At 49.0% G+C, this 23859-nt stretch overlaps 1 protein-coding gene and 1 long non-coding RNA gene across 5 annotated transcripts; one reads left to right on the top strand and one right to left on the bottom strand.

The window, feature by feature from the left end:
• Positions 1-2219: 2219 nt before the first annotated feature.
• Klf11 (KLF transcription factor 11) lies at positions 2220-13946 on the bottom strand. 4 transcript variants are annotated; one of them, XR_015621875.1, is made up of 5 exons: positions 13772-13946; positions 11999-12250; positions 10020-10950; positions 6567-6785; positions 2220-4736 (listed from the first exon to the last, which is right to left on the bottom strand). XR_015621875.1 is itself a non-coding variant. In NM_001037354.2 (4 exon segments), coding segments are annotated over 4 exon segments (1506 nt in total). In that variant the 5' UTR covers positions 13814-13861; the 3' UTR covers positions 2230-4455.
• A 7024-nt stretch (positions 13947-20970) lies between these two features.
• Positions 20971-22904, top strand: LOC148005165 (uncharacterized). Its single transcript, XR_015622947.1, has 2 exons — positions 20971-21183; positions 21946-22904. It is a non-coding gene; the product is annotated as an uncharacterized LOC148005165 (long non-coding RNA).
• Positions 22905-23859: the final 955 nt, after the last annotated feature.

Here is a 23859-nt window from a genome sequence, read left to right as displayed (position 1 = left end):
AGATAGTGAGTGTCACGGGTATTTTGCTTCCTGTCAAGAGTTGGGCAGAAATAAAATGTAGTTTTTTGTTTGTTTGTTTTTTTTGTTTGTTTTTTTGTCAAGCCTGACAACTTAAGGGTTGCGTCCCCCAAGGGCCCAGTGGTGGAAGGAAAGAACCAATTCCTCGATTGTCCTCTGACTCCCACATACATGGCATAGATGCAGCCAAGCCACATTCTCTCTCTGCCCCTGAGGCCGTGGGGCTCAGGAGTCCTCTTCAGATAGGAACTGTTTTCCAACTTTAGTCTCTCAGTAGACAAGTGGTGGGGGCTCTTTCACAGAAGGGGTTCCTAAATCTAATCTTCCAGACTAGGGAAGACTGTGCTTAGCAAGTCATTGACACAGGTAGGAGGAAGGTGCCCTTGGGTGATTCTGTGCATTAAGTGCATAAATCACATTTTATTTGAAAGTGTTTTATTATAACTTGTGTGTGTGCACACAAGTATGTGTATGTGTAGTACATGGGTGTTGAGGCTGAAGGGCACATGTGGAAGTCAGAGGACAACTTGCAGGAGCTTCCCTTTCCACTAAGCAAACTCCAGTCCCCAGGCTTGGTGACAGATGCCTTTACCCACTGAGCCCCACTGCTGACCCATAGTCACATATTAGGCCCCGAAGATTAGTTACCTCCTCTAGGAGGGAGGCTCCATAATTAGACCATTTTTGGGGTGCTAGCTTGGACCTTGGGGTAAACTTAGACCTTAAAAGGCAGAAGGGAACTGTTTCCTGGTGGAAAGAAACCCTTCATTTGCTAGATGATGGTGGAACACCCCTTAAAACCCAGCACTCAGGAGGCAGAGGCAGGCAGATCTTTGAGTTTGAAGCTAGCCTGGTCTACGGAGTGAGTTCCAGGACAACTAGAACTACACAGAGAAACCCTTCCCAGAGCTGGCAAGGAGGAGTTGCCCTCTTTAGGGTACGGGGCCCTGGGAAAGACAGAGGAGCACTTGAACCCCCAGAAGTAGTTGACCCATAGCTTGTACCCCAAAATTGCTGGTGCCTCAGGATAAGCACCCCCCCCCAGGAGACTGAAAGGGTGGGCCGCCAAGCTGCACATCCAAACACTAAAGCAATAGTGTGTGTGGTACTGGGGGACAGGTTTGACTTCCCAAGATCAATTTCAACTCTCAACAGTAGCACCACATGGTCTTGAGGGAAGCAGTGGCTGCCTGGAGAAGTCAGAATCCAGCTGGGAGCTAACCAAGAATTCCCCCTAGAGATTATGCTAATTCTTGGGGAAGGAGACCACCAACAGGGAAAGAGGGGGGCATGACCTTCTCCCCTATCTGCTAGAGCATCTGGGTCCATGTGCAGAGTCTAGGACAACCAGGGCTACACACAGAAACCCTTTCCATTGCTGGCAAGGAAAGGTTGCCTTCTTTAGGGCATGGGGCCCTGGGAAAGACAGAGAAGTACTTGAACCCTTAGAAGCAGTTGGCCCACGGCTTGCACCTCAAAGCTGCTGTGCCTCAGGATGAGGCATATAAACAGCTCATGTAGTCTGAAGACTACCTGCAGTGCAGACTACTCCAAGAGCAACTCCTCTTGTGTAGAACACTTATGGCAGACAAGAGGGGCATAGTCCACGCCAGGCAGAGTGCAGCCAGGAGAGGTGAGGTATATTGTGTCCAGGAGGCAGAGATGGAATGGTAAGTCTCAGCTGCTCAGTAGGATGAGTGGCTGTCTGGATTCACACCCAGATGACTCCAGGTCTTTCTGTCTACAAGAGCCCAGGAGCAACAGGGGAGACCTCGCCCTGCTCCCCAGCATAGTCTCTTGGGAGGAATGATACCCATGTCTCCTGCCTCCCAAGATGACTGTGGGGCCTGATCGATGTGTGCTCTGCATAGCATAGTCCAGCCAGATGCCAAGAGGTGGGGAGGGAGGGAGGACACACAGGAAATCATGTCCTGACCCTTGCTGTGGATGGCTGGTTCCAGTGACGATGGAAGCCAGTCTCTGCTACTGTCAGACAAAAGTGGAGGAGCTATTACTACTGTTATTTTAATGTCTGAACTGCCACAGCTTGGCTGCAAAGATTCTTATGGGTTGATTTCTTTGCCACTGTTTTGCTTTCCCTGAAACCGAGTAGACCGCCCAAAATAAGAGTTCAAGTTAGGCCAATACACGATGAGTCTTCCAGACCCACACATACACAGTTATACAACACAGCACTCAGGTTTTGTCTGTGAACCAAGAAAGTTTTATATGATTCAAAGGGAAAAAAAAGTTACATTACACATATTCATTTAAATAAGTCAAGGTCTGTTACATAAAACAAAAGTAGTTAACATTTAAATTTTTATCACTAAAACTACTGAAAGGCTCAACAAAGTGAAAAAAAATCAAATCAAGAACTTCTCAAGCAATAAAGTGCACTGGAATCACCATCACGCCGCGGGAAGTTGGGGAGGACCCTCAAGGGAGCAGCCACTCCCGGGGCTCTGGGGCTCAGGAGTCCTATTCAGATACGAACTGTTTTCTTTTCAGTAGACAAATGTTGGGGGCTCTTTCAGAAAAGGGGTTCCTAAATCTAATTAGGAAATGGAAAGCTAATGGTATTTCAACACATCCATCATTTAGAAACAATACTGGTCTGAGAAAGTTCTGTGATGAGCAACCGAACCCCCCAAGGCCTGCCGTTACCCACAGAAACACCAGGACAAGGAACATCACTTCTGCATGTCACAATGAAAAAAAGACATTCCAAATTGGATGCCATTTATCACTTACAGTCACCAGTGTGGATGCTGTCTTAAGACAGGTGGACAGGACCAGGGTGCTGGGACACATGTGAGCTATATACAGTTAGTTCTCCTGCACTCCATTGTGTTGAAAGACAGTAACAGCACTGCCTGGACAGTTCCTAAACACGCGTACATACAAAACTTGGCTACCAAGGCAGCTTAACATGGATCAAGTAACATACAATGTATGACCACGTAATGGTTATATAAGGCTCAAAAGACCTGAACACAGAAACCTCATTTTATCTGTTTAATATTTCTACCTTGCCATCATTTAATAAAGTTGAATGCCAATCATTAAAAGGCAAATACAAAACTTAACACGTACCACACAAATATATTCTCAGGTTGCCCAAACAGCACAATATACTTTGTTCTCACACTTAACTGTATTGCCCGAGCAATACAATTTAACTAAACTTTAACTAAAACCATTTTTTGTGACCACCTGGATGCAGGACGCGCGCTCACAAGGCGTAAAAGCAGTTCCCCAGATGTTTTCAGGCAAACTACAAAATCCCCACCCCAAGTCTTCTTGTTTGAGCAAAATCATTTCCTTCACACACAATGACCGGGAAGGTAGTTGGGTGGTACTGACTGCCATTTAGTGACACATTTCTCGGTGTTTTGTCCATAAGAAAGGCATCTGAACCCCAGAGCCGACTGTGTACAAAGGGCCTTGCTTTGTGGAAGGTGCTCTCCGGTGGAAAGTTTAACCAACCCATTTAGACATTTCCCTTTCTCTGTGTGGTCAATCCGCCATGCAGTACAAATCCACAACAGAAGCCACCGGGCAATCTACAAAGTTTCTGCATCCACGTTCTTGGTTTTGGTGCTTAAGTACAGGCAGGACATGGGACCATTTGCCATTAGCAGACAGATGGCCCAGAAGTCAACATTCCACATTCGCCCCTGCTCAGCTGGCCAGCAGCCCAGGCAGACCCGGGCACACCCTCCTCAGGGACATCGCTCACATGATTCCTTCTACCCAACCACAATCTTAGTTCTGTGGGCTACAGGAGTGGCTGCTAGAATTTCCCCTGAAAATGATACAAAGATGCTAACTACAAAGTTTATTTTCCCCTTTAAGAGTTCTTTATTCAACCAGTTCTGATCTAAAACAATCACTATAAAAGGCTGGTAACAAACTTGGTATTTGTTTCTTTCTAACTACCAGGCTCACTCTTAAGCAGGGTTATTACAAAACGTTATAAAACATGGAAAAGAAGGCTGTAAAATTGTCTACCCACAAATTGGTGATTTGAGCACAATATAAATATTTTTATAAAAAGTATAAAAATTAGTACCCTGTCACATTTCTACAAAACATGAATAGAAAGGTATAAAAAAAAATCCAGACTTTGTAAACTTTATTGCAGGAATATTTGTTTGAATGCTGGTGATTTAGATCAAATTTTCTTCCATTTCCTTACAAAAGAGAGAGACAGACAGAGACAGAGACACACAGAGACAGACAGACAGTTCTGAAACTACAAAAGATATAGAACAGGGTCCCAACCAGAAAAGTAAAATTAATACACTTCCATCAGAACCAGCTCCCCACTTCAACAGCCCAGAGACCATGGTTATTTTTGGAGAGGAACACACAGGTTCCATTCCTGAAGAGGTTTTCGAAGAAGCCCACAGGTGATGGATGCCACAGGAAGCCTCAGCCAGAGGCCGGCAAAGGTTCGAGGATGCTCCTGGGGCTCTCTGCTAAGGTGATTCTGTTCAGCTTGCCCACCTCTGCCTGCCAGCCTGGGATCTTCTTTGTTGTCATGTGGCGACGAGCGTGCTTGGTCAGGTGGTCACTCCTCATGAAGCGCCGGTCACACACAGGACACACAAACTTCTTCTCTCCAGTGTGAGTTCTGCGGTGGCGAGACAGTTCATCTGACCTTGCAAACTTTTTGTCACAGCCGTCCCAGCTGCAGGTAAAAGGCTTCTCCCCTGTGGAAGAACATGTCAAAGTGAATGTGCACGCTCGGCACTTCACTGAGAAGCCCACGAGCGCTGCCCACAGCTCTGTTCGTCACACAGCAGAAGAGTAACACTGCTGTCCTAGCACCAGGCAGCTCAGAACTCAGCAAGCCCTCTACAGTGCATTTCTTTCTACATGATGTGACATGCCAAAGCCCACAGATGTCAAACTAATCTCTCAAAAATTGAACATGTACACATGTATGTTGCTTCATGTTATTTTCTAATGGAGATCCATTATGTAGCTAGGCTGGTTTGGGACTTGGAATTTACTTCAGTGCTAGAGTTATAGGCATGTGCTACCATCCCGGCTTTTAAGAAGCATCTTAAAATAGAGACAAATCTACTATTGTATTTGGGGAGGACTGTATTTGAGACAGGGTTTTTTGAGACAGGGTCTCCTAGCCCTGGCTGGCCTAGAACTCCCTATGTAGACCAGACCTTAACCTCACAGAGATCTGTCTCTGCCTCCCAAGTGCTGGGATTAAAGGCGTATACCAACACCCTGGATATTTTTCTCTTTGAGAAGAGTTTTGCTTAGGATAGCCTGGGCTGGCTGAGAACTTGAGATCTTCCTCTCTCTGGAAAATGCTTTTTTTTTTTTTTTTTGAGACAGGGTTTCATGAAGGCCTGGATGCCCCCCAACACCCCATGTAGCAGGAAGGCCATGAAGTTGATTCTCCTTACTCTATCTCGTAAGTGCTGGGATCACAAGTGTGCACCACTTTCCTTAACTTTACACGCTAGGGATCAACTCTGGAAAGTCATGCATGCTAGGCAGGCACTCCACCAACTGACCACCATCCACAGATGTGAGAGAAAACCTCTTTAAAGAAATAATTCTTTCTCGCTCAGGACAAACTGCACACACCCACAAAAAAAAAAAAAAAAAAAAAATCCTTCCAAGGGGCTTTGAGCTTTCTTAGAATCACTGGTTTATGTCTACATTTCTACACTGACAAGCAGGTTGCTGTGTCCATTCCCATGGTGCTGACAAAAGCTAATTAAGGAGGTGTTCGCTGTGGCTCAGTTTGAGGGCACAGGTCCACCACAGCAGGGGAGTGGTGGGAGGAGCTTGAGGCAGTTGGTCATACTTTGTCCATAGTCCAGAAGCAGAGACTTAACCAATCCAGAATCCCAGTTACCGTGGGTCTTCTCACGTTACCCTAACTAAACCTTCTCCCTCAAGGCTCAATCTTGTCTACTAGGTGATTCTAGATCCTGTCAAGCTGACAATCAACACTAACCACCACATAGGTTATAAAATGGCAAGGTTTGTGTTCTATTTATTTTTCTAAATATTACTTATTTAATGTATATGACTAACTATAGCTGTCTTCAGACACACCAGAAGAGGGCATCAGATCCCATTACAGATGGTTGTGAGCCACCATGTGGTTGCTGGGATTTGAACTCAGGACCTCTGGAAGAGCAGTCAGAGCTCTTAACAGCTGAGCCATCTCTCCAGCCCTTGTGTTCTATTTCTTTTTTCTTTTTTTTTTTTTTGGTTCTTTTTTTTCGGAGCTGGGGACCGAACCCAGGGCCTTGCGCTTCCTAGGTAAGCGCTCTACCACTGAGCTAAATCCCCAGCCCCGTGTTCTATTTCTAATAGACACTTTCTTGTCAGAAGCTTTAAGTGCCTATTGACGTTCTAGAGCAAGTGCCTCAGAGTCAAAATATCTTCCTGGAGTTACAGAGGTAAGGAAGCCTTCAGGCAGACAGACAGTATACCTCTTCAACACACTGCTGTTCCAGCCAGCACAGGACCAGGCCCTTCTCTGTATCCTGAAGCCTCCATACCTGGCTATGGCGATCACAGACTGCATGCATAAGCGATCTGTCTCCATGACTGCCTAAGGCAGGTATAACGGGTCTGAAGAGATACCGATTCTGATAGATCTCAGAGTTGAATTAACAGAAAATCCAGCAGCGAGGCTTCGTATTCTGTGCATTTCAGAATCTTCCACGGCAAGCAAAGGTGGCTAATGTGGTTTGACTCCGGACCCCAGACTTCACACCCTGGAAATGTAATTCTGAAGTCATACGTCTTTGATGCTTAAGGGGTAGTAGGATCATTGGCCACTGACTGGGTCCTGAGCATTGGAATTTAGGTTAACAGAGTCCCAGGAGTGGCCTTGTTATAAAAGCAAGCTGTCAGGCATACTAACCCTGTTGCACTAGATGATGTTGTCTGCCACACTGGGAAGATCTAACAGATAACTGATCGACACAGGCTTTTAGACTCGAGGCTCCAGAGCCTGGAGCTTGGTGTACTATTCTTTATCAGCGTCTTAGATGCTGTCAAAACATCCAAAAGCAGATGCAAACAGCTGCCTTTCCTATCCCTGCTCCCCTAAGGTCAGCAGCATACAAAGTGCCCAGGAGTTGCACAGAGAATGCCAGCCCCTCGGCACACAATTTACAAAATTCCTTGTATTCAGCCAAAAACGGTGTACCCATTCACCTGGCCTTCTTCATTTAAATGTTGTTCAGATTGAAAGAAGTACTTGAAACTCAATCTGAGGTAAGCCCACCTGAAGTTTCTGTGCTTAGGAAGACTCCATGAAGGGCTGGTGAATGGCAAAAGCAGCGGTCTCCTCAGAGCCCCACACTTGTTTAAACTGAACTTATTTCTCTGAAAAGCATGGAAGGAACTGGCTTTATTCAGGTATTGCGGGTCTGTCAGTTAGCTAGGGAAACTGAGTAAACATTGAAACCCCGTCACCTCTCCAAATCTGCAATCCGTGCCATGATGTAAAGGTCATCTGGACAGACCATGCCAAAGAGCCCATGTGAACACTACAGGTTACCCCTCAGGTTACCCCTTATCCAACACAGCTCCCAGCACAACCTTGCTGAAGGTGCTGACGTCACAAGTGGGACACCAGGAGTTTGTATCCAGTTTAGATCAGTAAGTAAAAATAAAACAAGCTGCTCTTCAAACACACCCACAGCAGACCCCGGGACTCATAGTGGCAGCTTACAATCACCCATAACTCCAGCTCCAGGGGTCAAATCCACAGGCCGATGAGCCGATATGCACATGCATATACACACAGAAACATAAATGAGTGTGGTGGCACACCTCTTTAACCCCAGCACTCAGGAGGCAGAGGCAGGTAGATTTTTTAACTCAAGGCTAGCCTGGTGCATAGACCAAGTTCCGGGATGGCCAGGATTACACAGAAAAAACGCTGTCTTAACAAACCAAAACTGTTGTTGTAGTAGTAGTAGTAGTAGTAGTAGTAGTAGTAGTAGTAGTAGTAATGATATAAATAATAAAATAATAAATCCTAAAATTGTAAAAACAAAGCAGAAAGGAGGAGCTTGAGAGATGGCTCAGTGGTTAAGAGCACTGACTGCTCTTCCAGAGGTCCTGAGTTCAATTCCCAGCAACCACATGGTGAGTCACAACCATCTGTAATGGGCATCCGATGCCCTCTTCTGCTGTGTCTGAAGACAGGGACAGTGTACTCACATACAGAAAATAAATAAATCTTAAAAAAAAAAGAAAGTCACACAAGAAGTTATAGTAACCTCTTGAGTTTATTTTTTGAACATGTCTTGGTCGTTAGGGTAGCCACTAGGCATAAGCACTTGAAAAGGGGTGGTCTGACTGAGAACTAAATTGCACTTCTCAAACAGCTTCATGAGTGATGATGCCTGCACTGAGGCCACCTGGCCAGAATACTCAGTAGGGTAGAGCATACATTTCTTAGGTGCTCTGTGAGTCTATGTGCTTGGTGTTTTTTAATGGTCCCGTGGTTACATAGTCTAGTCTTCTTGTTAAAGCTGACCTTAGAGAGTCACGTATTTACATGTAAGCACATGTGTAGATGAGGCGTCTGCAGAAAAGCAGGCTTCCTAAACTCAGCCATGAAACATCACCCCCTGATCCCATTAGAATGTCTAGCTCAAGGATTGCAATACGGAAAAGGCCTGGAGAGAGTTCCTGCTATAGCTTTTTTTATTTCAAAATAGGTTGCTAGAGGTTGACTTCTAATTAGCACAGTATACTCTGGCCATGGCAGACTCCATGGTGTCTGGTCTGCAGACATTGCAGAAAGAATCGTTCCTTCATATGTGGGAGCCATGGCCGGCTTTAGGATGTGGACCTTATAGCTAACCTGGTCTTGTCTCCTTGTCGGAGCAAACACAGCCTCCTTTGTTCTCATCTATCTGCCCATTTCCACACATCACCCTCAGCCCTCTCCAGTCCCTGTCTATTGATCATTTCAGGGCCTGCCCCACGTCGGTTGAGTGAGTGTTGATATCCGTCCTCTTTGACCATGTGGGTTATCATATGTCTCACCACCATTTCCTTTGTTTCTTGTTTTTTTAAGATTTATTTGTTTATTATATATAAGTACACTGTACCTGTCTTCAAACACACCAGAAGAGGGCATCAGATCTTACTACAGATGGTTATGAGCCACCATGTGGTGGCTGGGAATTGACTCAGGACCTCTGGAAGATCAGCCAGTGCTCTTAACCACTGAGCCATCTCTCCAGCCCCTTGTGAGACTTCTTAACCTAAAACTATACAGTTTCCAAAGCAAAACCAAATAACAAAAACAAAAACCTTATACTCTTAAAACACTCTACAGTATGAACTTTGATGGTTTGAACGGACCTCCAAGTCACACTGATGTTTTTACTGACGCCTACTGTAGAAAGGTGAGGAGTACCCTAAAGCCATCACAAGCCCCACTGTCTCCTCCAGCAGGCACCTGCCTCTCTTAGAGGAGGCCCAGGTTGCTTTCTTCCCTTGAGCTGTGCACCCATCACACCAGGCACCCCGCTGTAGAGAGATTATCTTATGTCTGTACAGGTGCAGCGCCTGTCAATCATAAATCTGATGGCCTATGGCTTAAGCAGGAAGTAAGAGGTCAGACATCTAGGAAGAGAGAATTCTGGAACACAGCCAGGCTGGAGATTCACCTGGGAAGATCTACTATATTCTCTGGCCATTAGGGAAGCCACTAGCCGCATGCACTTGAAATGAGCTGGCTTCACTGAGAACTGAATTGCACATTCTCAGCTGAAGCAGACACGGCACCTGAGCACAGGTAGCCAGCCGATCATGTGGCAGAATGTAGGTTAAAATAAGTGGGTTATCTAAGTTATGACAGAGTGGAGCTTAGCCATGTGGTCAAGGTATCTGTAAATATATTTTTTGAGTCTGAGTCTTACTTCTGGGAACATGGCGCTGGGAAGAAGAACCCGACTTAACTTTCACACCCTACCACTTACCTGTGTGGGTGCGAAGATGAGCTTTAAGGTGGGAACTTTTGAAGTAGGTCTTCCGGCAGCCTGGGAAATTGCAAACATAGTTCCTCCTTCTGGAAAAGTCTACCTGAGGCGCACAGTTCTGGCTGGAGGCGACGAACACTGGGGCAGGGGCAAGGGGCAAGAGTTTGGTATTTCCAATGGCCATGACACTGGATGGACAGGCAGCAGGCTGGGGGAAGGTGCTCTGTGGCAAGACCAGCATCACAGTTCCCTGAGGCACAGGCGGGCCCATGAACACAGGCTGAGACATTGAAGCAGCTTGGGGTAGGATGGGCTTGATAGTCCCTGCAGGCAACTGGGTAGGAGGCCTCAAAAAAGCTGAGAGCATGCCATTTTGTCCAGCCACAGGGATCATCTGGCAAAGGACAGGGGGGCTAGAGACAGGGACAGAAATAAAAGGGGTGGTTTTCCTTGACAAGTCACTTTCAGGATTCTTTGGTAAGCAGGTCTGAACGGCAGCGGGCCATACTGTCTGTTGGCCTTTGTCGATGGGGAACAGGCCACCAGACTTGTGCAAGCAAGGCTGACAGGAAACCAAGTTAGTGACAAGTAAGCCATCTGCCAAACGTGTGTCCTGCAAGGCTTCGAGGTGGTCCAGCAACGGGTCTTGTCCTCCTCTGCTGTCGGACGCTGGCTGCTCTTGAGTTGGACCAGTTGGAAAACATGTCGGAGCTGGGCTCTCCCCAGTGTGACGGATCACGCTCGTCATCACGGCCCTGCAGGAGGACTCTGAGGATGGCTCCGGTGGTTCCCCCTTGCTCAGTGTTCTGGGGCCCCCAGTAGGGGATGGGGGGAGGGCAGTGGCCATGCATCCTTGGGAATTGATTACTTGGGAAGGAACAGGGGTCCCTGTTGGCTCCATGAGCTCTGGGCTCTGAGGAGGAGTTATACACTTTAAAATAAAAACGGAGAGAAAGAAAAGCGCCACGTCAAAGGTTGTTTTGGTCAAAAGAGCCACAAGGAAATTATCTGACTGCACTGATCCCACTGCCTGTGAGGGGACTGCCCTGACTGACCCAGAGGATCTCTGGGGACTCTGCTGCTCCTACTTCTCCCCACATGAACGGCCCCTTCCAACCATGCGCATGTCTTGTTGGAAGAAGGGTGTTATCTACCCTACCTAGGTCATGCACAGCTTCTGAAATAAGCAATTCAACTAGAACTGCAAAAACGAAAACAGATCTATAAAGTTCTTCATGACGTTTCAATTCTTAAACCAAGAAAACCCGGGTTCTCCTGAACCACGCCTCTCTGTGATGGCTCCGGGCAGTTCCTCAGCCACCTCACAAAAGCCCAAGCCTGAAAACCTGAGGGGCTACTATTATGAGCCAGCTCATAATCCCTCCAGTCCTCACTCCTACCCACTCCTCCAATTCCACCTTCCATAAGCTTCTCCGGGGCAAGTTCCCGGCCCAGGCGGCCAGCTCTCAGTTTTACTACTGCCTACAATCTGTGATCTGACTTCTCCAACCCACGAAGCACCTGCAATGGTGCTGCAAGTTAAAACCTAGAGATAAAATACTGATGTGTCAACTCCAAATTACACTGGCTGGCTGTCACGGGAAGGCAGAGGTGACATGTCTCCACTAGGCTAAAGGCTGTGAGATGTCAGAGTACATGCTTTCTTGTTTCCCACAAATCCTCATCCCAGTCTGAGGCAACTCAAGACCCCCCCTTAAGACTCCTGGGAAAGCTGGCATAATACACCTTTCTGTCACTGCCTACAGGTTTTGTCCCTGAGCATCTCTCAGCAAGTTACGACCCACTGAAAACATTTGTAAGAGAGGAGTTTGCACACTTTGGCATCCACACAAAAGGAGCACAGGCAGCTTCCCGGCCGGCGTCATCTGTTGATCTCCTTACGGGTTCTTCAGCATATTTAACCTAAGCTATTCTAGGCAGTTCTCAAAAACGCTCTCCTCCCCTCAACCTCCTCTTACCAGAGTTGAAAAAGAATGGAAGTCCTTTGGTAGATCAGGTGCAGCTGTGTCCATAAGCACCGCCGTGGTGACGTCACCAGAATCAGAGACGGGTGTGAGGGGTCTCACCTGGGACCTTTGACCCCAAGAACTCATGCAAACGAGAGCTTCCACAGCTTCGATATCTGTCTGCTCCAGGATGCTGCACGTGGACCTTTCGCTGTCGTGCCGCTTCCTCTCCAGGATTGACTCACAAATGTCCATGATGTCAGCCTGAAGGTGGCAGAACACAGCGGCTTCTTAGCTCAGGAGAATAAAGGGATGGCAACCCTTACAGGCATGTGCAACACCCTTAACGAGACACCTGAAGGGGACTCTCAACACAACTTTGCTTTCAAGCTCTGAAGACTGGTCTTGGTTGAGAAGCAGTACACACACACACACACACACACACACACATCCTGATTCTTAAAAAAGGTTTTAAAGCCCAGCTATTGCTCAATAGTTTAATGCCTGACTACCTCATGCATGACCCTGGATTCAATCCCACAACTATAAAATAAACAAAACAGGTTACTGACTTCACGCTTCTCTTGGCTAGATGATGAAGACTAACTCTGGAGGTACACACCAAAATGGCTAGTAGGAAGGTGCCGTGGGAAAGATAAACACACAAAGCAGCAAATGAAACCAAGCAACCAGTCGGGGGGTGGTGGTGGTGGTGAGATCTTCTAGCTCAAAAGGACCAGAGCGGTGTCCCTAAGAAAGGAAGCATTTTCCCAAGCTTAATTTCCCAGTGGCTGAACCTTGAGTCCACTGTGTGCCGCACCACTTTTCTGCCCCCCTACATTTCTGCCAGGTTCTGTTGCTCCTCAGCCTACACCTTCTGACAGAGGTCCCTGCCATAATTCCACTCAGTCCCTAGGCCCAGGCCTTCCACTCCAGCAAAGTCCTATTACCACACCCCCTCTCCCTTGGACCCCCAACCCCTGTCCAGCCCTACCCTTACAAGCCCACTAAGCTTGGCTGATAGATCTCCTCGAACCACACTCTCGCACACCCGCCTATCAAGACACACTTGCTCCTGTTCATTCCATCATAACCTCCTCCAGGTACTCTTGCCACACCCTCCTGAGACACCTTTAGTTTGGCTCCACCCACAGCCCTCCCCCCTACATGCCCACCTGATGCTCTCACCACACTCCCTCCCCTTCATTTAGCCTCTGCCCCGCCCCTAGGTAAATTCCCATCCGTCCTCACTAAGCACTCTTACGTTGACCCCGCCCACAGTTCCACCAGAGGCTCTCAACAAGCTCTCTAGCTTTGGCTCCGCCCTTACTCCCTCTTATACTACTACCAGGTACATTCACCGTGCCCTTCGCCTTGGTCCCATCTAGCTTCCCATATCTCCTCCAAGCACTCTCGCCCACGCCCTTGCTTTGGCCCCGCCCCCCACTACTAGTAGCTCTCGCCCCGCCCCCTCATGCTGCACCCGGCTTTGACTCCGCCCCCGCCCCGCCCCCAAGTTCCCGCCAGCCGCGCCCACATCCAACAGCGGTCCTCCGCTGCATTCGGGTGACGTCATGGCTGGAAATAGCCGCGCCGGGCGGGGCCGCAGCGGACAAGAGACAAAGCTGAAGGCTGGCTGCCGCGCTAACACACCCCCCTCCCCACCCTGACCCGGCCGAGCCTACCGGTCCCTGCCCGGACCAGAGCACAGCCGCAGCCTCCACCGCAGAGAAGAGTCGCCATCCTTCCCGCGTCCCCCGTCTCCTCTCGCGCCCCGTCACTTACCGCGCGCGCGTCGCCCGGGCCGGTGGAGCCTGGCGAGTGCATGGTGCCGTATGGCCTGCAGGCAGCAATGCTGCGAGGCAGGAGCTCTGCGTGCGGCGGAGGCTGCACGTGGGCGGTGGGCGGCGGGCGGCGGTGTCCCGAGCGTCTGTTCCCGGCGCGCACCTCCGCCCTCCTTGCCGCGCGGCTCTGCCTCCGCGCGGCCCGGGAGGCGCGGGAGGGGCGGGGCGCCGCGGAGGGAGCGGCCCTGGGCGGGGCGCGCGGGCAAACCAAAATACACCGCTCCCTGCTGGAGGCGTGACCTCTGCCGCCAGCCAATCGGCGCCCGCCCCGCAAGAAGCGGGCCAATGGGCGCCGCGGGGGGGCGCGTGATCGGAGCCTGGCTGCGGCGTGATCCGGCGGGGCGGGAGGCGGCACGTGTTTTGGTCGGGCTAGAGGCGGGGCGTGAGCCCTGGAAAGTAGGGGAAAGGTCCCGGCGGCGGCGCGGCGGCAGTCGACTGCAGTAAGGTCCTCTTCTGCCGCAGGGGCTGCTCGCAGAGGTCGCGCGCTGGCCCCACGCAGTGGACGGATCTGGTAGGCGGGACCCACAGGGACAGCTTCACGCTGTCTCTTAATTTCTTTTAAGATGCCGCAGGTTCTTAGGACCGCACCTCTGCCCAGGAAGAGATTTGAAAGCTGCTTGGGTTTAGGGACGACATCCGCTCTTTCCTGCATGGCGCCAGATCAAAAGCTCTTACTACTCTAATCTGCTGTCTGCTGCAAAAGGACTACAGCGGTGTAGTCAGCCACCTCACTTGTATCTAATGAGGCCTGCAGGTCCTCCCCTGTGGCCATACAAAGGCCACCCACTTGGGGAGTCCTCAGGCCTATACGTGAGAGCTGACCCAAATCCCTCGTACCCATTTTTCTCCTTTGGTCTTTAGGTGTGGTTATTCACATACAGTCTTCACAAGTCTTGGGGAGCAGGGGTCATGCATGCAGGATGTTATGCCGCACCCCCAACCTGCAGGGCAGCAATAGGACCCTCCTCTACTAGCCCTTTGAGGCCTCCCTGCAGAGCCTTGAAACCGGTGGAGGTATGGGAAAGATCATAGCTGATATGAGTGGACAGGAGCTGGGCACTGTGCCGTCTATATTTACCAGACAGGTGAGCAGGCAGGGAGCCCTCTCCTTAAGCTAGTAAGGCCTAAGCTTTGTAGCAGCTCTGATTCCTCACAGTTCCACACTGGCTTGACAGTGGGGTTAAGTAGGCCAAAGAAGTAACAGTAGGAGTGTTTAAAGGTGAATTCACATGTCTCCTTGGGCATTTAACACACACAGAGTTAGTCGTACACCCGGGGCCTATTTTGCGCTTCATTGTTTTTTTGCAATTTGCAAAAAACATTGCAAATTTTTTTTTGCTTCATTTCCCCGTTGAATTTCTGCCTCCCTGTGTTCACCCCTATCTAGATCACCTCTGCCCCATCCAATGCCTCCAGGCGTGTTCCAACTTTTCAGTGGCTCCCACTCCTGAGCTCCTGCTCTTCAGCTCTCTCCTGTTCTCTCTCACATATGTTTTACAGTTCCATGTGTTGGGGAATGATCTCGAGTTATCTGCTAATAGTATTTGGAGAGGGGGCCTTCAGAGGGTGATAGGGATTAAGGAAAGTTATGAGGTCTTAAGAGAGACCAGCTAGTTTGCTTGCTCTACCTGACCACGTGACATTCTACTGTGTCATAATCCAGCAGGAAGACATCCTCCCCACCCCCATCAGAGGGTAAACAAAATGAGTCTTCCTGGTTTGCAGAACTGAGCAGAATGAACTTTTTTTTTTTAAAGATTTATTTATTTATTTTATATGAGTACACTGTAACTGTCCCCAGACACACCAGAGGAGGGCATCGGATCTCTCTACAGATGGTTGTGAGCCACCATGTGGTCGCTGGGACTTGAACTCAGGACCTCTGGAAGAGCAGTCAGTGCTCCCCACCACTGAGCCATCTCTCCAGCCCCAGAATGAACTTTTTACACAGGGTGGAGGTGTACAAGTTGGTAAAGAGCTTGCATCAGGATGACCAGAGGTCAACCCCCAGAACCCACATAAAAAGCTAGGCATGGTGGGGCGCACTGGGGATCCCAGCACTGGGAAGATAGAGTCAGGCAGAAAACATTGGGCTTCACTGGTCAGTCAGCCCAGTGAGATTCACTGTTTGAAACAAATCCAACAAAACCAGGGTGGGTGGGTTCTAAGAAATGACACCAGAGGTTGACATCTAGTCTCTACATGGCCACACACACACACACACACACACACACACACACACACACACACACACAGAGTATATAAACTTCTCGGTCTCAGCTGTGTTGTTATATCACAAAAATAAGACAAGGGTCAAGGGCTCCTTTGGGTCACCTGTCCCATTAACTGCTATCTCCAGGGCTCAGGAATTGTTATTTCCTTGATGTATCCACGAGTCTCCCTTTGGAAGCCTCTCCCAGCATACCTGTGGACTCAGGCTGACCTTACTCTCTCACTGCTGTCTCTCTCTACCTTACCTCCCCACAGCACTTTGCATGGTCTGCAGTGTTTCTTTTTCTCTGTGTACTGTCTGTCTCTTCTGGGATGGGGAGTGTGGCTGTTTTATCCATGTCAGCTCGTAGCAACTGTTGACTTAATGAGTCAACATTAAACCAGCCCTGTCAACCCTGCTGGCTTCTGTATGGAGCACTTCACAGGTACCTCTCGCTCTCATCCAACATTCTTGGGAATGAACTTGTGTTTACCCCAATTTGATGTCCTCACTTAAGCAGGGTGCCCCTGGACATCCTGCCTCTTGATCTAGTCCCATGGTTCACCTTCAGCCCCTCCATTTCCTGTGTTTGTTCTTTCACCAATGACATCACTGTTTCTTCTAAAATACTGCTCCAACTGTTCTCATCACTTACTCCTCCCCATGCCCAGGCTGCTACACAGACACACCTGAATGATTGTCACCTTTTCCCAGCAAAATTTCCTACCTCCAGGCTGTCACTCTGTCATTGCCTCTCACCACCGGAAGGATTTTCCAAAAGTGGACAATGTACCAGACCCATACTCTAGACATTTAAACTTACCCAGGAATCCCTGACTCCTCTGAACCTGACTCCAGTCCTCCAGTCCACAGGAACTCCCTCTTTCTCCATTGCTTCTCAATTGCTCCCCCCACCCCCCGTGTTTCCATCCAGGACCCTAAGTCCTACCCTCGCTTTCCAGATGTTACTTCTGCCTGGAGAGAGCAGTAGTCTGCTTCCTCTGAGTCTGCAGTATGGCTCCCCTCCCTGGCAGTTGCTCAGTACAAACCCATGTGCTTGGGCTCTGGACACAATCGCTTGCTTCTCTGGCAGTGTGACCTTGCCCAAGTCCTGCTGTCTGCCTACTTCATTCCTACAGAGAGAAGGCAATGGATCTCCTGGGACCTGGAGCTTCTCTCACTGCAGACTGTTTCCTGGACAGCAGGGATACTTGGGAACATGGCTCTTAAGGCACAAGCTCCAAACTACCCGTATCTACCTAAGCTATCCATTGCTGCCAAGCTCCCGACCTTACTCATATTCAAGAGGATATTGATCTTTTTATAAGCTAGATGACTTCCTAAGACCCCTGTCACCCAATGCTCAGTGACAGTGTAGTGTTTCTAGCAGGTAGGACTGGACAGAGCTAAAGATAAGAGTTTTAGAGAGAGCGGTGTGCCTTAGGCCAGAAAGCCCAACCCCTGTTTGTGCACTTGCAGTCTACCTATGTGTGCATGTCGTCCTGCATAGAGGATGGTATGCTATGAACCTTCTGAGCCTGCCCGCTGACCTCACATTATGTCTTGGAGGTTATTGCACATCAGTCATAAAAATCAGCCCTGTACTTGGTAATGGTTAAATAACACTCCATTATGGATGTGTTATGAATTGTTTAACACTTACGGTTGAATAATCAGGACATCTAAATTGCTCGCCACTTCCCAGTATATCCTGCTAGTCCACTGTTTGCTCACGTGCAAAGAGAGCTACAGGATCAGTTGTCAGCATGAGAATTGCTGGGATTAACTACTTTTGGGGGTCTCTGTCTTCCCTCTTCTCTTGCTCTCTCCTCTCCACTGCCCCTCTCTGTGGCTTTTACTGAAGCATAGCATAGTTACAGGAAGCACAAATGGTAGGCACAGTTCAGTGAGTCTTCACAGGATGAACTCGCCGTGCCACCAACAGCCAGAAAAAGAAACACTATTCCCAGAAGCCAGAAGCCCCTGAGTTTCCTCAGATCACCATTTCATCCTCCCTCAACCCCGACCAGCATAATCCTCCTTATGCTCTTTATGATCATTGGTTACTGTGTGTGTGTGTGTGTGTGTGTGTGTGTGTGTGTGTGTGTGTGTGTGTGTGTGTGTGTTGGGGTCTGGCTTTCTCCACTCGACATGCTGTTACATAGAGTTGGGGTTTGTATGTGTGTGCATGTGGAGTTGTTTGCAGATGTTCGTGGGTGTACATGCATCAGTGTGCATGCATTGGAGACTGGATGTCAACCTTGGGTGTTGTTCCTCAGGAGCCACCTATCTGCCTTGCCTTTTGAGACAAGTTCTCTCACTAGGACCTGGGGCTGGACAATTAGACTAGGTTGGCTGGCCAGCAAGCCACTGGGAATTGCCTTTTCCTTAGTGCTGGGAGTACAAGTGTTTGCAGGCTTTTTACATAGGTCAGGGCAGCAGAACTGTTCTGACTGAGCTGTCTTCCCAGGCCCTGTGTTTATTTTCTTCTAAAAGGCCTTCCTGCTAGAGTGTAGGCCTTAGGATTGTTTCCAGTCTGGTGTTCTTATGAATAAAACTGCTACACAAGTCCTGATATGTGTGCATGCACTTTTCTTTTCTTTTATAGAGACAGGGCCTTGTCTCTAGTCTGTGTGGTTTTGAATTCATCGCAACCCCCCTGCCCTAGCCTCAAACTTAGCCAAGATTCCCTGACTCTTCTGAGACAGATGATATTGAGATTCCAAGTGTGCACAACCATAAATTACTTTATACATGCATTTAATCCAGAAAGATATTGTCAAGTTCCCCTACTTTATGATGTTATGACCATTTCCCCCCATTGGTCACTGTAAAGCCAGATCCCCAGTGTGTGTGTGTGTGTGTGTGTGTGTGTGTGTGTGTGTCTGTGTGTGTGTGTGTGTCTGTGTGTGTATCTGTGTGTCTGTGTGTGTGTGCATGTGTGCACACGCCTGGAGGCAGTAAAATTGGTGTTGGGTGTTCTTGTCCTTAGTTCTCCACCTATTTTTTGAGACAGTATGTCTTACTGATGGTGGAGCTCACCAACTTCTGGCCATTGAACTGAAAGGATTCTCCATCTCTGCCCTGCCAGTGCTGGAATTACAAGTACAGGGCCAGGCCTGTTTTTTTTTTTTTTTTTTTGTTTTTTTGTTGTTGTTGTTGTTGTTGTTGTTTTGTTTTGTTTGTTTGTTTGTTCTTTCCTTGGGTTCTGCGGATCTGGACTGAGGGTCTCCTGTGTGTAGCAGGCTCTTCGCCGAGTGAGCAATCTCCCTGGGTCTTGCTTCCATTTTCTTAGTAATTTTAGTAAGGCTGTGCCTTCTTGAGTTTCTCCTCTCCTTCCTTCCCCTCCTCTTCGCTCCCCTCCCCTCATCTTCCCTCTTCCCTCCCCCTTTCACATTTAGAGCCCAAGCTGGCCTCAAGCTTGTGGATCCTCCTGCTTCTGCCTCCAGAGAGCTGGGTTATAGTTATGTGTTACCCATACCCAGCTATTTAATGGCTTTCTACCTACACACTTTTACTAAGTTAAAAGAAAAAAAGGAAGGAAAAAACAAAACCAGAATTCAGAAAGCCCACAGAATTTCTCTGATGTCTGCCCCCAACTTTTTCCCTATTATTGAAAAACCACCTTGATTTTCGGGGATTGTTGAAGGAGGTTTGAAGGGATAGAGTAGAACCTTGAGCAGATGTATGCTGTAGGGAAGGAGTCTGGGAAGCAAAGGACACGGCCAGCCCTTGGTGGGATGCGGCAGAGGCTGGTAGTAGGGAGCTGGTCCTGGGCAGGAGGAAGGGTGTGCTTCGTGGAAAGTGCTGTGGGACCAATGGTGTCTGAAGGAAAGAAGATGGCTGGAGCCACAGGAGGGTTAGGAACAGATCAGGGTGTTCCTCAGAGCTCCACCATCCGAATTATCTACTAAGACCAGCCACCTGCCGGGGACAGGTGTCCTGCTAAGATCCACATTTGATTAGATGAGAAAGGGTGGAAACCAACCACAGACAGGAAAAGGTAGCAACCCAGTGAGAATGTTCCAACAGCCAAACTGGAAACAATGGGTTTGACATAGCAAACTAGTTCTTCTGGGTCCTGGTGTTACCAGGACTGGGTTGCCTTGGCAGGTCTCCTCTTTGGATGAGTTCTGGTCTGAGAACTGGAGTTGGTTAGCCTTGGGTTTCTTGTTTGGCTTGAGTTTGTTTTTTGTTTTGTTTTATTTTGTTAGGACAGAGTCTCACTGTGTAGTCCTGGCTGTCCTGGAACTCACTATGTAGACTAGGCTGGCCTTGAACTCCTCACATAAATCTTTTGGTCTCTGCCTCCCGAGTGCTGGAATTAACGGTGTGTGCGACTACACTTGGCCTTTCCCCTGGGTTTCTAATTGGCTTTGAACTATGGTCAAATTGTTAGCGTTCATGATTTTTTTGTGAACAGGCAAAAGCAAGGACAGAGACTGAGTTTTTCATCCCACACTATGGAATTTTCATTTTTTTTTTCAAATTACGCTTGGTTTAAACAGGTCCCTCAAAGTTTGTATGTTGGAAGCTTGATCTTTCGTGGTATCAAGAGGTGGGACCTTTACAAGTGGTTCAGTAACAAGAGCTCTACTCCTCCAGGAGCGGGTTAAGGCTGTGAGTTCCTTATACAATGATAGACTTGATCCCATCTTGCTCTCTTTGTTGCTCTCTCTTTGCCCTTCTGCCATGGGTGACACGGCAAGAAGGCCATTTCCAGACACTGACCCCTCTATCTAAGACCACCCAGACTCTAAGACCACAAGACAGCAAATACGAAGGCTTATTATAAACCATCTCACCTGTGGTACTATGTCAGCGACACAGAGTGCACTAAAACATGAAATAGCTTAGGAATTATCGCTTATTCTGAGAGTATATCTTTCCATTTTTCCCTACTAAAGTGCCTTTTCTTCTGAGGCAAGATGGAAGTCACAGATGACCTTCAGACCTGGGAAGAAAAAAATGACCCACTCTGACATCTCCCGAGTCTGTTCTGAAATCTTGCGGTCAGACAAACTGGATCTGGGAATCTTTGACTTAGGTGTGTTCACAGACCCATTCCACATGTGATGCACCAGGGCTAGTCTCTTGGCGACTGAAGGCTTGGAGGAGCTGTGGATGGCAGCTGCTGAGAGGTGAGGATCCCCAGGGGGTCACCTGTGAGTCACCCAGTGACCCCTCTCCAGATCCTAGCCCAGTCAGCCCAGGCCTGTACAACTCCTGAATATTCCAGCCTTTGGCCAGAATCCAGCCATAAACTCAACATGGGACAGAGTTATTAGCATTGTTCTCCCTGCCCTTGCCTGCTTGGCTGAGAAGAGCCAGAGAGGGGGAGGGGCTGTTGGGACAGGCCTGGGCCCACCCAGTCTTCCTGCTAGTCTATTTCTTTTTGGGTGGAGCTCACCAAGCCAGAAGCAGCAGAAAGACCAGAACCCAGAGGGAACAGATTACATGGCTGGCTTTCTGGTTGGCTGAACACCTTGTCAGTGGTGACTGCTTGGGGGTGACTGTTTCCTGCTAACAACCCTAGGCTCCTGGCTCCTCCCCCGGAGGTCCTGGGGACGAAAGATAGAGGTTCACAGAGTTGGCTAAGACATTTATTTTGCAGGTTAACTCACTTATTTGTAAATGGGGAAATTGAGGTCTAGTGGTCTCCAGAGAGAAATCGCAATGATGCAAAGGAGGTTCAGGCCGCAGACATGCATCAAACAGCAGAGGTAGGCCAGTGTTGTGTGGATGCTGGTCTGCTGCCCCTCCGTTGCAGCTGCATGCTATGCGTGAAGAAACTGAGGGACAGAGGAGAATAAAACACCAGCACCACCGTCAGAGGCTGGTGAGTGGTGGTCCTGGGAACCACCTCCCCACCCAATCAGAGCTTTCTTTCCCACCCTTTCCAGCTGCTAATACCTGCCCTGCAGCTCCTGCCAGCCAGAGGACTCACTCCATGGACCTACTGTGCAGTTCAGGCTGTAGGTGACTACATCCTGACTGACAACCTCTGCCTTCTTTCTGTGTGTCTCCAGGCTGGGTGCCTCCCCTGTGAGATTTGTCTTTGTTCTGGGGGTTGGGGGGAGAGACACAGGGAGGGGGAGGGAGAAGGAGAGGGAGAGAGAAGCAGGTTGTATCTGCATGACAGGTACTTGGACAGAGGCTCCACATGACCTCAACTTGCATCTTTTGTCAACAAAAACCAAGAATAGAGCCTGAGTATCATAGACTCCTGGAGACTTCTCGGAGGGGCCATGCACATGGCAGGGAAGGAGAGGGATCTGGGAACGATGAGAATTAAAACTCACACTCACCGTTAGGCAAGAGAGACTAACCCACAAACAAGACACAGCCTCCATCAAGGGCAGCAGAGGGGACCTGATCAGTCAGTCCCCAGGGAAGCTTCTCGGAGGATTCTCTATGGTGCTCATTTGATCTGGGTGTCAAGGGACAGGTAGGGCCTCCCTGTCGGTGGCATTCTCCATCTCTTAGCAAGAGACATCCTCACACAGTGTCAGTTCAATGCGTCCGTGTGAGCCTAGGAAGAGACCAATGACCTTGCGCAGAGAAGACATGGTAGGACCTAGGCTGTAGGCCCACTATGAACCTTATTAGGTCTGGAACAGAGCCTGAGACCCTGCATCTCACCGTTTCCAAAGCTGTTGAGACCCTGGGCCAGGAGTCATCACGGAGACTGCTGGTTTGCAGAGAGAGAAAGGGAGACCTAGCAGTCAGAAAGAGCTGGTCCCTGTTGCCTAGTGACGGCAAGCCCAACAACTAGATCCCTCTCCACCCATACCACCCTGCCACCTCTTAGACATAATTCCCCAAGGTTGTTGTCTACCAAACAAATAAAAGACTGGAAAAGCTGTGTAGCCTTGGGCAGCTGCATAAGTCACCTCCTGACCCAGAAGGGCCACCATCCAAGTGTCTCGTGGCTGCCTGGCCTGTCTGCCCAGGCAACAGGCTGCAATTAGGTGTGCTGCCAAACAGGCTTTCCTAATGACCCAGTGCAGTGCTGGCACCGGCCCAGACAGGGCAGCAGGGCGAGCTGGGAAGGGAGCTCCAGGCATTGGCAGCACAGAAGCATCGCACAGGCTGCCTTTGTGTGCCCCTGTGGGGACCTGAGTGAAAATCTGTTAGGATGTCTGCCCCTAGTCCCACATCCTGGAAAGTGCTAGGTCTCTGCCGAAGCACTGTGGTCCCTGTGTACCACACAGCCTTCAGAAGTGATGGCTACAGGCTGGCCGTCCTCCTGGCTCAGCATAAAATGATTTTAATCCCTTACAGTCAATTCTCAGTCCAAGGCAGAGTACCCCCAATTCAGAGCTCACTGTGAGCAGGTAGGCTCTGCTTGCTTGGAACCAGGTGACTCCTAGTCAACCACAGTGACAATTGCACCCCGTGACTAGAAGCCTCTCCCCCTTCTCCATGAAACTCCTTACCACAGTACAGGTTGTAGCTCATTCTGTCCCTCCCCGCCATGAGGAGGTTAGTTGATTCTGATGACCACGTCCCACCTGTCTTTCTCCATCCTATACAAGCACTGTTACCTCCAAATTTATGAAGAGACATGTCTATGTATGTGGCACTCACATACATGTATGCGACAGTCACTACCTGCTGCTTCCCATGGCGCCAGACGGTTAAGCTTCCGTATGTACATCCACTCCCCATCCAGCTAGTTCCTATTGGAAGCCACTGGGCCAGGAGAAGACAGAGATGGCTCAGTTCCCCCAGGACCTCGCTTGCCTTCCCTGTGGTTGTTTGTTCACCTACTAAATGGAGATGAATCTGTGTACTGGAATGTCATGGGATTAAGT

This window comes from Rattus norvegicus, chromosome 6 (assembly GCF_021556685.1).
Source record: "Rattus norvegicus strain SHRSP/BbbUtx chromosome 6, alternate assembly SHRSP_T2T, whole genome shotgun sequence".
NCBI classification, from domain to species: Eukaryota; Metazoa; Chordata; class Mammalia; order Rodentia; family Muridae; genus Rattus; species Rattus norvegicus.
Note: the sequence above shows the minus strand (reverse complement) of the source record. Positions and strands in the feature narration are given on the sequence as shown.